This window comes from Zeus faber (assembly GCF_960531495.2).
Source record: "Zeus faber genome assembly, chromosome: 2".
NCBI classification, from domain to species: Eukaryota; Metazoa; Chordata; class Actinopteri; order Zeiformes; family Zeidae; genus Zeus; species Zeus faber.
In genome coordinates this window covers 27,597,855-27,612,588 of record NC_137189.1, presented here as the reverse complement: position 1 = coordinate 27,612,588, position 14,734 = coordinate 27,597,855, and the positions used below count along the sequence as shown (strand labels likewise).

The 14,734-nt window shown below is 39.9% G+C and overlaps 1 protein-coding gene across 1 annotated transcript in view; it reads left to right on the top strand.

The window, feature by feature from the left end:
- Window positions 1–9,259, top strand: part of LOC307247693 (histone deacetylase 4-like) — a gene marked incomplete at its 5' end in the record, with an annotated part of 35,783 nt that extends 26,524 nt beyond the window's left edge. The window contains 9 exons of the mRNA XM_080023816.1: window positions 464–519; window positions 1,940–2,027; window positions 2,957–3,076; window positions 3,194–3,291; window positions 4,742–4,860; window positions 5,301–5,434; window positions 7,159–7,243; window positions 8,071–8,215; window positions 9,028–9,259. Coding sequence (XP_079879942.1) covers window positions 464–519; window positions 1,940–2,027; window positions 2,957–3,076; window positions 3,194–3,291; window positions 4,742–4,860; window positions 5,301–5,434; window positions 7,159–7,243; window positions 8,071–8,215; window positions 9,028–9,070 — 888 coding nt within the window. The 3' untranslated portion in view covers window positions 9,071–9,259. The remainder of the gene's footprint in view (window positions 1–463; window positions 520–1,939; window positions 2,028–2,956; window positions 3,077–3,193; window positions 3,292–4,741; window positions 4,861–5,300; window positions 5,435–7,158; window positions 7,244–8,070; window positions 8,216–9,027) is intronic.
- Between the last annotated feature and the right edge of the window lie 5,475 nt (window positions 9,260–14,734).

Sequence of the window (14,734 nt, the reverse complement as noted above, 5' to 3'; positions counted from 1 at the left end):
CATCTATTTGTCCATCCACCCATTCATCCCTCCACCCACCCATCCATCCATCCCTCAATCCATCCATCTCGCCATCCCTCCCTCCATCCGTCTATTCCTCTCTCTCCTCCTCCCTCCCACCATTCCTCCATCCCTCTCTCTGTCTTGCCATCTGTCTTTCTGCATCCATCCCTCGATCCATGTTTCTCTCTTCATCCCCTTCTCTCCCCCCTCTTTCCATCTATCTCTCCCTCCCTCTCTCTCACCCTCCATTTCTATCCCCCTCCCTCTTTCTGTGTTTCTCTGCCTCGCTCCCATCCTCCTCTTTCTTTCCTTCCCCTCTCCATCTCTCTCTCTCTCTCTCTCTCTCTCTCTCTCTTTCTCTCACTCTCTCCCAACCCCCCTTCTGCCCCCCCTCCATCTCTCCCTCTACTAGTTCCACTAATTTTAACAACCCCCCTCTCTCTTTTTTATTTCTTCTCAGAATGGTTTTGCTGTCGTCCGTCCTCCTGGTCACCACGCGGAGGAGAGCACGCCCATGTGAGTTATATTTACCGCTCCATAATATTTTAACGCTTAGCAATAGTAATTAAACACATTTTTTTCAAATTGAAATTGAGTGACATCCAGCGGCTGTCTAGGTTCTCAGGTGGACTTTAGGGGGCGCTATAGCCAACAGATCTGCTTAGCCCTGGTTTAGCCCCCCCAAACATTTCAATTTAATTTAAATAACAAATATATAAGGGTCCATTCACGATTCACCCTAATGCTGCGTTCAAATGAAGCCGGAACTCGGAAAAATCCAACCTCCTACTTTTCTAAAGGAACGGCAATTCATGGCGCCTGGGTTTACCAAGATAACAGACCTGACGTCATGGCAACATGGTGGGGCACACCGTTGACGGTGATTTACGTTCCCTTTGTATAGCTTTTTATTTAAAAACCTGTCTTAACGACGTTTTGAACTACTCTGTACAGACGTTTTGTAGCTTGTAGAATTTGCAAACAAACACTAATTTGCTACAGTCTGAAGCAATAGAATATTTAGCTCGGAGGCAAGGAGAAACTCCAGTTACCGATTTCTGGGTTCCAATGGAATGCAGTGAACCAGAGAGCGCAGAGAGTAGCCTTTACCAACGAAGGAACCAGAACTGGTGGAATAGATAATGAGTGAAACCAGCTGTTTCCACCAAAAAGGTGCAAAAAAGAAAGCGCAAACACGGATGCCCACAATCTAAAGCTTCCATGTCCCTACATGGTCAATGACGTCCATATCCATATATGGTCAATGACGTCCATATCCATATATGGTCAATGATGTCCATGTCCATATGTGGTCAATGCTTCCATATCCCTACATGGTCAATGACATCCACATCCATATTTGGTCAATGACGTCCATGTCCCTACATGGTCAATGACGTCCAAATCCATGTATCGATTATGACGTCCATGTCCATATATGATCAATGACTTCATGGCAACCCAGAGCAGGAGCGCGCCACTTGTGCTCTCTGATAATAGAAAAAACGTGTGCACTCCAACTCAATAAAATATGATATATTTTTTACAGTATGTCGTCTTCATATACAATACAGTATATTTATATCAAGTGTGGCGTATGTTTTTCTTGAGAAAAGGAGATCTTCACCTATAAAATAACTGAGAAGTCACAAAAATCAACAATTTGCTGATCCCCCCTTAGCACAGGCAGAGAAAACATCCTGGCGCCGCTGCTGCTCTATAATCTTTTTTTGGTCGTGTTTCAGGTGGTCTACAGCAGTGGTTCTCCTAATTCCATTGTTTTCTCCCTAACTAGAGCAGAAACACTAAATTAGATCTTAGGATACATATATTGATCTCTGATTGGATCCCGGAGAATAAATCTGATCAAATGAATGATCAAATCATAGAAATCACCAAACTTCTGCTTCCCTCTGTTTTCCGTGTTGTTTTTCAGGGGTTTCTGTTACTTCAACTCGGTGGCCATCGCTGCCAAACTGCTGCAGCAGCGACTGAACGTCAGCAGGATCCTCATCGTAGACTGGGTCAGTAGCACTGGGGTCCCAACCTGGGGGACTAGACCCTTGCAGGGTCACAGGGCGGGCTCACAAGGCAGGATTTGGGGAAAACGTTTTCCTGAAAAGTAAACATTTTGTTTAATCAGAATCAGAATCAGAATCAGAAATACTTTAATAATCCCAGGGGGAAATTACTTATGTGTTAGTTGCCATGAATTGGAATGTCATAAAATTTGAAAAATTTAACCAATTCAGACAAAATCGCAAATAAATTCAATACAAATACAACATAGTAAAAAAAAACAACATATTAATTTTAAGAAAAATAAAATAAAAATGTTAAAATAAGAGGAACCCCTTATCTAGCACAGGGGTTCCCAAACTGGTGTCTGCTGCCCACTTGTGGTCCTTGAAGAAATTGCGGGGATCCTCAGCTAAATTTCCAAATTATTTTTATTTTATTTCATAGTTTATCAAGTACTATCCTTTCCCCCCAAAACACATTTACTCAACTCCACCAATGATGCTTAGTTTTTGTTATGAGAGTTTTGCCACTTTTTGACTGATTAAGTTAAATAATAAACCACAAGGGAGTTCATTATATGCAGCTAGAATATTTAGGGGTCTTGCCTTAAAACAAGATATGGGAACCCCTGATCTAGAAGACGCTTTTAAAACAGCAAAGTTTGGTGAATGGGAAGTTGAAATAAAATAATAAATCAATTTTTAAAAAGGGAAATGGTGGATAAAAAAGAGAAAAAAACCATCTGTCTATGTTTTTCCTTCTGGTTCTTTTTAAAACTGAAAGAACAATAATGAACAAAAAACAAGATACATGGCGGCCTCTTTTGGAGGGTTACATTTTTTTTATTTAAAACAATCACAATGGGAAACACGACGCAAACATGAGTGTGGCAATTAGAAAACATCCCATAATAAATGTCTTCTCCCTCCAGGATGTTCACCATGGCAACGGCACCCAGCAGGCATTCTACGACGACCCCAATGTCTTGTACATCTCCATCCATCGCTATGACGACGGTAACTTCTTCCCCGGGAGCGGAGCGCCTGACGAGGTGAGGGTGAGGGTGGGTGAGACGGAGAGAGACGAGGGAGGGTGAGAGAAAGCAAGAGAAGGAGGATTTAATGTTTCTTTTCCTGTTACATTGCACTTAAAATCCCCCTCCCCCCAGGTGGGCAGTGGTCCAGGTGTTGGTTTTAATGTCAACGTGGCGTTCACTGGAGGACTGGAACCTCCGATGGGGGATGTGGAGTACCTGGCTGCCTTCAGGTAGCACAAGTGCACACACACACACACACACACACACACACACACACACACACACACACACACACACACACACACACACACACACACACACACACACACACACACACACACACACACACACACACACGTCGTGCTTCGCTTTAAAGTTCAACTTGCAGGTTGTCATACCCAGTGAATAAAAGCCGCACGATGTCACTTTTGGGATTTGGCGCCCCTACAGTTTCTGAGCGCAATTGCACTTTTACACCACTGTCGTAAAACTCGGTCCAGTGTCTGAAAATAATTAATTTTACTGGACAAATTTGAACCTTATCTGTCACGTTTCAACAACAGTCTATGTCAAAAACGCAAACATAATGTACACAGGTTACTGCGCCCCTTGCACGGACCTCGGCGCTTCAGCGAGCACTCGAGTCCACGGCTGGGGGATCGCACCCCAGCTACCAATATAGGGACCAGATGTGCTCGCCCTGCCAGATAGGCTCGCACGCGCGAGTCAGAAGGTCAAACAAACCCCGTGGTGCAATGAAAGTGAGGGCCAGCGCACGCCAGCCGAGGTGCGGGTGCCAGGCCCACCACTGGCGCCGTCTCATCCGCGCCGTCGGGGAGGCGGAGCGGCTACGTTTTGTGTTATTATAGTATTATTACCGGACAGTTTGACCGGCAAGTTTATAATTAATTTTTTTTATTCCATTTTTTATCAATTTTACCAAGCAAAAAAAATGTAATTACCGGAGCCAAACATCAAGGAAGTGACGAAGTGCCTTAACACACTTTTCCCGCGGCTTTGCACCCGAACACAGAAGTTACAAAGTGCAAGAACTGGTGTTTGGGGGTGTGGGTTGGAATGAAAGAGGTGCCATTCTCCATATTGGAAGTCAGTGTGCCACCAAAATGATTCTAAAGCTGTTATTTTTCCCACATCTCTGCGTTGTTCTCTTCAACCTTACCGCAGTTTCTGTTGGTAATAATAAATCCTAAACACAGTGCTTGTCCATCCTAAGTAGCTGTGAAACTAAGTGACTGACCACCACCCTGCCACTGCGCTGCCCAGATGTAAAAACAATAAAGGGCTTTTTTACCCCTGCAAACTTAAAACACCTACATTTTCCTGTATTTTTGCCCTTGCTGCCCATAGAAAAGGTTTAAAAATATATATGTTTTTCAAACCATCTACTCCACAAGCCCAAGATTGTAAATTAATTTAAAAAGTTAATCTGATAATTGCTCTAAACTCTCAGTTTATTCCTAAAAGTTTAATTTAATTCAAGGAGTTAAAGTTCTGATGACAATTTTCAGAAGCTTCTGGAAAAGAGCGAAACGAGGAAATGCACAGGAGCCCAAAATGTCCAAAAAGCAGAACTCGTCGACGGGCCCTTGGGATGTGAAATCTGTTTAACCACATTTCCCACAAGGCCATTCACCTATAAATACCCACACCTCTCCCCAGGTCGGTGGTGATGCCCATCGCCTCAGAGTTCTCCCCTGACGTGGTGCTGGTTTCCTCAGGGTTTGATGCTGTGGAGGGACACCCTCCCCCGCTGGGGGGATACACCCTCACCTCCAAGTGTACGCTTATCATTATTATTATTATTATTATTATTATTATTATTATTATTATTATCATCATTATTATTATTATATTATCATTATCATTATTATTATTATACTTTTTTATTGTTATTAATAATCATCTACAATTTATTAGATCGGCCCAATCTCTAGATTGTTTTACGCAGCTCCAGAAAACTCATTTTTATACGTTTAACTTTTTAATAACTTTATAAATGATTACATTTCATTACATTCATAAAATGTATTATATTATTTATAATTCTAACGATTTATAATGAGCGGTGTTTCACGTCCCTCGTATCACACCGCTACATGCTAATGCTTACGTAAGTTATTTTGTGATCCCGACCCGGGCGTCGCTGTACATTATCCCTTACATATATCGTGCTCCCTCTCTCCCTTTCTCTCCCTCTCTCCCCCCTTCCCTCCCCCAGGTTTCGGCTACCTGACCAGACAGCTCATGTCCCTGGGCGGGGGCAGGGTGGTGCTGGCCCTGGAGGGGGGTCACGACCTGACGGCCATCTGCGACGCCTCCGAGGCCTGTGTCGCCGCCCTGCTGGGCCAGGAGGTGAAGCACGACGAGATAACATACCACATACCATAAGGGAGATGAAATAAAAGATTTGTACACATGTATTAATAATAATAATTATTATTATTATAATATGCAATGATGGCACATGATTGACTGATTGACTGACTGACTGACTGATTGACTGACAGATAGACAAACAGACACATCGATAGACAGACAGACACATCGATAGACAGACAGACACATTGATAGACAGACATGCAGGCAGATAGATAGATAGACAGACAGACAAAAAGATAGATGGATTGATAAACAATAGACCTCTATATCAACAGTTCACATTAAAAAGTAGGAAATGTAATTTGTGACCCACCTATTTTTCCACACAATCAGAGCCTCAGAGCTTCCAAACAAGGTGTCACTTGTGCAAATCAAGCAAATATTTTTAAAGCTATGACTTGTTAATGACAAGGGTGTGGCAAACCCTGTTTCTGAGATAGTCACCTCAAAAGTTTTACCCACACCAGGTTCATTCAGCCAGCTCCCACAATGCAAATGGGGTTGGCGGACAAACAAAGCCACAAAATTCAGCCTACTGCTGAATGGGCCAATCACGAACAGCTCAACAACACAACTAATTTGGTTTTTAAAAAAGCTTTTATTTAACCGTCAGACACAACGACACAGCAAAATGTAGTCTATCAATATTATGAGTCTCAGAAAATCTTAAATCTGAAAATCTGTCACCAACCTCAACGGACTTCATCACGTAATCAACTTCTTCCGTTGTAACAACAATGGCAGTATCGTTGGTCTCCTCCGGTGGTTCTTGAAAATATTCCGTTTCATCGTCACATTAAGTTTGAAATCCGCTGTTTGAAATGTTCCCCAAGTCCGGAGTAATATCAGATTCAGCGGCGCTGTCGTTCTCCGCGTCGCTGTCGGAGAACTGACTATTATCGCGGAAAGTGAAGTTCAGTACGCGCTGCTAACACTGACTTGGATCTAACTCACTGGTCAGATTAAGGTCTGAAATATGATTCAGAGCTTCCTCCACCCGCTACGCGTAATCCATAATGATACGGAGAAGAAAGTTTTTATAGACAAGTGAGACCGAAACACCCCCGTGCTGCGCTTTAACCGTCTGTTTAAGGAAGTGACGTAGGTGCGTGACGCGTTTCTTCGTCTTCTTCTTCTACGCCCTTTTTACAACTGTGGCTCCATGTGTGTGAAAGTAGTACGATTTAAAGGTTGAATTCTATCAAAACGGTTTCACATTGTGACTTCACATCACGTGGAATATGGAGGAATTATCTTCACCTGGACGCTCGCTTTAAAGGAAATGATCGATCGGCGTTGTTCAGTACTGTTCCGCTTCTCGTAAGTGAACTGCGTTTCCCCATGTCGTCTAACGGGAATATTTAACTCCATGGTTTAACATTTTTCTCCTATTTATAAATCTAACTCGGTTTTGAAAATACATTGAGAGATAAAAAAACCCACAAAGGAACATGAATCTGGAAAAGTCTCATTTTCCTTCAAGAAAGGTTTTTTCAACTTATTTGGCTGCTCCTGGCGATTTTAGAAATGCGCGAGATGGCGAGTTTTGCTGTGGTGGGACACATTTGTCTTCCGGTAGAAACTATCCGTTGCATCAGTGTTCATCGCTCCCTGGTGGATGGAGCTGGAACTACAACCAGTCGTATTCACATAATTTAAATACTCTAATAAAGTTGTTTTTCGTCTTTTGTTCTCAGCTGGATCCTCTGCCCAACGCTGTGACAGAGCAGAGACCCAACCTGAACGCTGTGCGCTCCCTGGAGAAAGTCATCCACATCCACAGTGGGTCTACACACACACACACACACACACACACACACACACACACACACACACACACACACACACACACACACACACGAATACCACACTCACTACAGCAGGGTGTTTACAGAGCTAAAAACAGACGTTTGTAGTTCGGTCTTTACAGTGAAATGCCACATTTTGAACAAACTTTCATCTGAAAAATTAATATTTTGTAATGTTTTATTGTTCCTTTTAAATCAATACATGATATTAAAGCTTGATTTTTCCAATATTTTTGTTAAATTTAACGTTTTCCATTTCAGCAATATTTAGTGTTTATACACTTCACCTGGGACATTCAAATTTGATCATTCCTTACATGTTTTAATTATTTTTTTCCAATTTGATCATTTTTTAAGTTGACAAAAATATTAATAAAAAATATGGGTTAAAAAATATTCAAAATATAATATTAAAATAATATTAAATATAATAGTATATCTGTGAAATATTATTTATTTTTGGTTATCTTTGCCTCAGTTTATCACTTGAATTTCTATATTCAGCTGACTTTTTAAGGACGGAAATCACAAAGTACCATAATAAATAATAATAACATGCTAAATAATAAATCTTATTTGTACCTTAATTTTTATTATTATGAACACAAATCCATTCTTAGTTTGATTCTTAGTTTTGAAAAATCCATTGTTAATGTACAATCCACTGTAATGTATTGAAAGGGGGCGTGTCAGATGTGGCCGATCAGAGAAACACCCCAATAGATCCGATCAATCTCCACGGGACTTAACTTAACTTAACTTTTCTCCTGTTTCTCCTTTTCAACCCCTCCCCTCCTCCAGGTAAGTACTGGGGCTCGGTGCAAGGCTCCGCCCCCCGGCTCGCTCTCTCCCTGCGCGAGGACAAGCGAGGCGACTCGGAGGAGGCCGAGGCCGTCAGCGCCATGGCCTCACTGTCCGTCGCCAATAGCAACGCCACCGACGCCCAGTACGTACAGAAAAGTCCGAAAAGTCGAGAAAAAAAACCAAAACAACATAATTAGGCTGGGTTGCACCAACAAGGGTTAATTATTATTATTTTTTTAATTAAAAAAGGATGATTCAGATTGATCATATAAATCCTGTTTTTTGATTGACGGCTCTTAGTTCAAAATGAGTCCGAGATGTTTAAATGAGATTAAATTAAATCTTAAATGAGTGAACCTACAATCAGAGTAATTAATTAAATCATATCTAAATGTAATTTAAACCAGGGTTTGCTAGCCAAATATACTTTAAGGGTTAATAAAATAAAATGATTAATATTTGAATTTGAATAAATGATTATAATATAATACCAAATAATATATAAATATATAATGAATAATAAATAAGATTAAAATCCACATGTAGGTTACAAGTTGATTTGGATTATGTGAGTTGAGCAACGGTGTTTATTAACAGTGTCGACAAAAAACGCTAACTTATTAGTCATAAGCCAACTGATATCAACAATTCTCTCCACCTCAAAAACCCCACCTGCCATTTGTGTCCGTTTAAAGCGAATCTCTGATCTGAGTTAAAATCTTAGTTGAAAGTCATGGGAAATAGTGGGATTATAATAAGGACGAGTTAAAACCAGGATTCAAATTCAATTAAAAAATTTAAATTAAATTTAAAAATGATTCATTCAATGAAAAATGGATTAATAGATGAGCTGGGATTGAATCCTTGTTGGTGCAGCCCGCTCTTATTAAGTCTGGTGAGTAGCCGCTACTGGTCTCACCGGTGGCCTCTGGTGGCCTCTCTTTGCGCCCACAGGCAGGAGGAGGAGGAGCCGATGGAGGAGGAGGAGCCACTGTAACCGAGGCAACCGCGAAGGTGTCGCACCGTCAACCTTTGACCTCTGCGGAGGGGAAACGCCCTCTTGGAGTCTCTCCGAGTGTCGACTAAATCCCTTCATTTAGACCCCGCCCCCCACCCCACCCCCCCACCCCCCACCCTCCTCCCCCGCCCCGCCCACACTCCCCCCCTACACACACATGTCGCTCGGGGGAGGAAGGGGGGCGGCTCGGCCTCGGCGTACGGAGCCAATCAGGAGTCAGGAGACATCGGGACAACTGGTGGACTGAATTGGGGGGGCGGCGAGGTGGGGAGACATTGAACCGCTCGGCGTTGCCTAGCAACAGAGCACCGGCCCGATACTCATTTAGCCCCGCCCCCCATCCCACCATCCGCCCGGACTCCCTGATGGTTAGCCCCTGGGCAGCTAACTAGCTAGCAAAGCTAAGTGACGACATGTGAGGAGGAAGAGCACAAGTGGCGGGAAAAGCGGGAGGAAAACAACTGGGCTGCAGAAAGCTCTGCCCCCTGCTGGCCAAACGGTGGAACAGTCGGTCGGTCTGAGACTTTTCAGCCTCTTTCCTCAAAATATTTTTTTTTTTTTTTTTTTGTTTTTTTATTTTGCCACAAAATGAGGTTGTGGGGCGGCTGCCAGAGGCGGAGCTAGCGGTTCTACTGTAGCAGACATTGTAAATGTCTGCCAACTTCTGGCAAAACGTGGACACTCTGGACGGACGCTCAGTCGCTCGGTCTGAGACTCTTTACTCAAAATGTTGTTGTTTTTTTTCCTCTGAGGCTGTTAGCTAGTTAGCTAGCGAGCGAGTGGTTGTACTTAGCAGACACTCAAAGGTCTGCCCCCTGCTGGTCAAACGTGGCCGCTCTGGATGGACGCTCAGTCGGTCGGAGACTTTTTAGACTCTTTACTCGAAATAGTTCTGTTTTCTTTCTCTGACACGAGGCCGTTAGCTAGCTAACGGCTGTACTTCAGCGGACGAGCTTCACTGTGTGACTTTTCATTTGGCTGGAGGATTCAGACGTTGGACGATGTGGTCGCAGGTCAGAGTGCCTTGGATTTGGGGATTGTTCAGGAAAAAGGAGATTGCCTTAAGTCAAATGATGATTATTAATGAGAATCAAATTGTTATTTTTGTGGCGAAGGGAAAGCCGGAAAATACAAAAAAATGGAAAACGTGAAAAAGAAAAAGGATGGAAAAGTGGAACAATCTCTCAGCATGTTTTACCGGGAAACGTGGCTTCTCTCGCTCTCTCGCTCTCTCTCTCTCTCTCTCTCTCTCTCATGGATCTATTTTTCTGTAAAAAAAAAAAAAAAAAAAAAAAAGACGTTGCTTTAAGATAAAGGAATTAACCGGGAGGTGTCACGTTAAAACGGAGGGAAAAAAAAGAAACTCGGAAAAGGTTCAGCAATTAATGTAGCTTTCCCTTTAAAAGAAACAAAAACGCTGAGTCGTGGCTTTGTAAAAAAAAACAAAAAAACAAAAAAAAAAAAATTCTCCCAGCATGCACTTGGATGGAACTATTTTTCGCAGAATGTTTAATCCGAAAATAATTAAAAAAAAAAAACAAACAAACAATAAAATGAAGGAATTTAAGCAAGAGACGCCAAAGCATGAAGTTTGCATCCAGTTCCCTTTTTTCACCACTAGAGGCGCTCTCCGGGTCGTTCTTGCCGATATTAGCGACCTGTCGGCCATTTTGAAGGGAAATCCTTTTTTGGGACGTTTAGACGTGTACATTGAACTGAAACGATTATCTTTGGGGTGAATTAGCGACTTATCGTCTGTTTGGGACCTAAATACGTATCATTTCCATTTGACACATCCAGTCGTTATCTTGTTAGCTTCTCTTATCTCGTTTTTATTTTTTTCTAACTTTTCATCCAGTTTTTTAAATCTCTCTTTTCTATCACAATGACATTCACACACTCCATGTTGGTGTTAAAAATCTTTCTTTCTTTCTTGTATTTATGGAAAATCTAGTGGAAGTTATTTTCCTTTCATGTTTTACAGACCTTTCGACGGTTTCCTTGGTGTATTTCAAAAATGTGTTGGAGGTTTTTTTTTTTTTTTTTTTTTTAATGAAAAAAGCAAGAAATGTAATATTATTTTTTTTATGGAAAAAGCAAGAAATTAAAGGGGACCTATTATGAAAAACTCAATTTTTCAGTGCTTGTGCACATACATTCGGGTCTCTGATGGGTCTACTCACACACAAACTGTGAAATAAGACGACTCAGTCAGTTTGTTGTGAGCTGTCGGTTCAGTAAACATGTGATTCAACAAGCCGTTCAGATTTGCGTCTTCTTCCAATGTCACATGGGGCCTCAGTAGAATTAGAAATGCCCCCCATCTGAGTAACTCCACCCACGGCTGGAGAACTACCAAGCGCCACCGGACCCCCTAAGCATGGGAACTGCTCTGTTGGCTTACAGACCAGCACAAATCTTTCAAAAGAAAGAGGAGTTAATACCAACTCTCCGTGAAGAAACTGCAAGCGATGGAAATGTAAGTATTTAAAAAATAATTCTGCTGTATGTTTATTTAGAAAAAAAAAAAAAATTTGCGGTAGATGGACTTAAGGCTGCACCTGCTTTGCGTTTCTTCAGTCGAAACGAATGTGGTTTTGATATTGTAGATGTATTGATTTGATTTATTTGATTTGATTTTCCGACGTTTCCTAATTGAATCGAACGACAAAAAGCGCCGTCCGGCAGTGCAGCAGTGCCCTTGCCTTACGAAAGTCGGAACAAACTTTTAAATGAGGCCTTGTAGACCTAATATGAGTGATGATTTAGCGAATGCATTGCTTATTTCTCGCCTCAAATTTGTTCAGAAAACAAATTTTGGTGGACCGCTAAGGTGAAATGAGTGAAAGTTTACGCACTTCATACAACGGAACCCCACTACTCACGCTCGAACCCAAATGGCTCACACAACTGGGGCAACCAGTTCCAGAGGGGGGCCTGGGCAGCAGCAGCACATTTTAGTTTAAAGCCACACACACTGAAACAGACCGTCAGGAACAGGAGGGATTTTGAGGCATGTAAGAATGGCTAGAATGCATAATCCGAGTGGTATTTCCAGAAAAAAAACCTTTCAAAACATGTTTTTGGGACCTCAGAGATCTATAGTAACCTGTTGAAAAGGAGCATAATTGGTCCCCTTTAAATACATTTTATTTACAAGTGATGGTGCGTGTCCACTGATCACCACTAGAGGGCGTTACACTGTGAACTTCTACATTAAAAAAAGCAGCACTTTCAGTGTTTTTCTGTTGTTTTTTTATTAGTTTTTTTGGGCAGTTGGTTGTGATTTTTCAGGATGTGCACGTCTGAGACACTTATGCGCGTTTCCACTGTTGACGGAGGGGGCGGACATCTTGTTTTAGAGACGGTGTCCACATGTGAAGATTATTGAAAATGAGAAGTTTACTGATTATTTTTTTTTGTGCTCAGCCAGAGTTAATCTGAATTTATTCTATTATTTCACAAATTCCCCCCCAGAGATTAATAAAATGTTGTCTCAATTTATCTTATCTCATTCTAAAGACAAAAAAAGTGAAGTGAGACCAATTTATTTCTCACCATGATGATTATTCCACATTGGAACAATTTAATATTTAAAAAAATTGGATGAATTATTTGAAGATATTTGACTTGAATATATTTGACTTGAAGATATTTGATTTGATGATATTTGACTTGAAGATATTTCATTTGAATATATTTTATCTGAAGATATTTCATTTGGGATATTTGATGTAATGGTATTTGATTGAAAGATATTTGATTTAAGGATATTTGATTTGAAAATATTTGATTTAAGGATATTTAATTTGAAGATATGTGATTCAAAGATATTTGATTTGAGGATAATTGATTTGAAGATACGTGATTTAAAGATATTTGATTTGAAGATATTAAGATATTTCAGTTGAGGATATTTGATTTAAGGATATTTGATTTGAAGATATTTATTAAGATATTTGATTTGAGGATATTTGATTTGAAAGATATTTGATTTGAAGATATTTGAGTTGAAGATATTTGATTTGAAGATATTTAATTTGAAGATATTTGATATTAAGATATTTTGAGTTGAGGATATTTGGTTTGAGGATATTTGATTTGAAGATATTTGATTTTAAAGATATTTGATTTGGAGATAATTGATATTAAGAATTTTGATTTGAGGATATTTGATTTGAAAGATATTCGAATTGGGAGTATTTGATTTGAAGATATTTGATTTGAACAAAATTGACTGGAAGATGTTTGATTTGAAAGATATTTGATTTGGAAAAACATTTGATTTGAGGATATTAAATTTGAGGATGTTGAATTTAAAAAACTTCTGGAGCTTCTACTCCGTATCTGCATGGTTTTGTACGTGCGCATGCTGCTCGTTGACGTACAGTGTTCACAGTGGAAACCACTTCCCAGAGTTCCCGGCGGCTGGGAAGGAAAAACGACTCATGTGCAAAAAGAACCGAATTATTACCTTAAAAAGAACCGACTCCCAAAGAATGTTCTAGAAAACGAAGGATTAAAAAAACAAAAAACAAAAAAAAAACAACAACACTGTGGTCCCAGAGCAAACCCTGGTTTACATGTAAAAATGGACTAAATGTTATCATTATTATTTTGTTCTTTCTTTCTTTGTTGTTTGTCTGTTTATCTATTGATAAAAAGAAGAAAAAACAAGCAATGTTAATTTTCTTTCTTTCTTCTTCATCTCCAAATTAATCTGTAAAATATATTTTGGAAAAATACCAAAAGGCTTTTGATCTGTTGGGGATGTTTACCATATTGAGTGGAAATCACAGTTTATCTTCATGAAGGTTAATAAATGTATATATTATATATAAATTATTATATAATATTATACTTTAAATATATATGCAGAATAAATAATAATATATAACCATATATGATGTATAATATATATATTACATATATAACTAAATATGTTACATATTTGAAATACAGTATTACATATATAATATGTCATAACATTATACATATACAACTGATTTCGTCTTCTTCTTCTTCTTCTTCTTCAATTCAGGTTTAAAGAACCATGAAGGTGTAGGAATTGAGTTCCATCCTGTTTACTAGTCTGTACACATTTTTCATTACTGACCATTTTCCTGATGATATTTAACACTTTTACATTTTTTTTTTTGTTGATTCCGTTTGAAAGGGTGGAAGCACCATTGCTTTAACATGGGATCAACATGGACAAAATATGACAAAATAAAGTAACTAAAAAAAAGCATGTGTTACTGTAATAGACAGACTGTAGAGATTACAAAAACAACAACTTTAGCCTACTACTGCAGCGTAAACAAGCAGTGGGCGGGGATTGAGGAGGGGCGTCCTCTGAACTCTAATATCCCTGCAGCTTTGTGCTGATTCCAACCAGTAGGCGGCGCTGAGAAACACTTATCTGCCATTTAACCCCCTCTCTTAAGTCAATTCGATTTAAATTCAAAATGCTATATTGACACGGGACGGGAAACTTCAAGTTCAAGAGATTATTTGTCACATACATATAAACAAATGGAAAATCAAAAAGTACAACAGACAAATGAAAATGGGAATGCATTGACGTTTCACTGCATATATGTATGAAAATATGTATATGTATGTGACAAATAAACCTCTTGA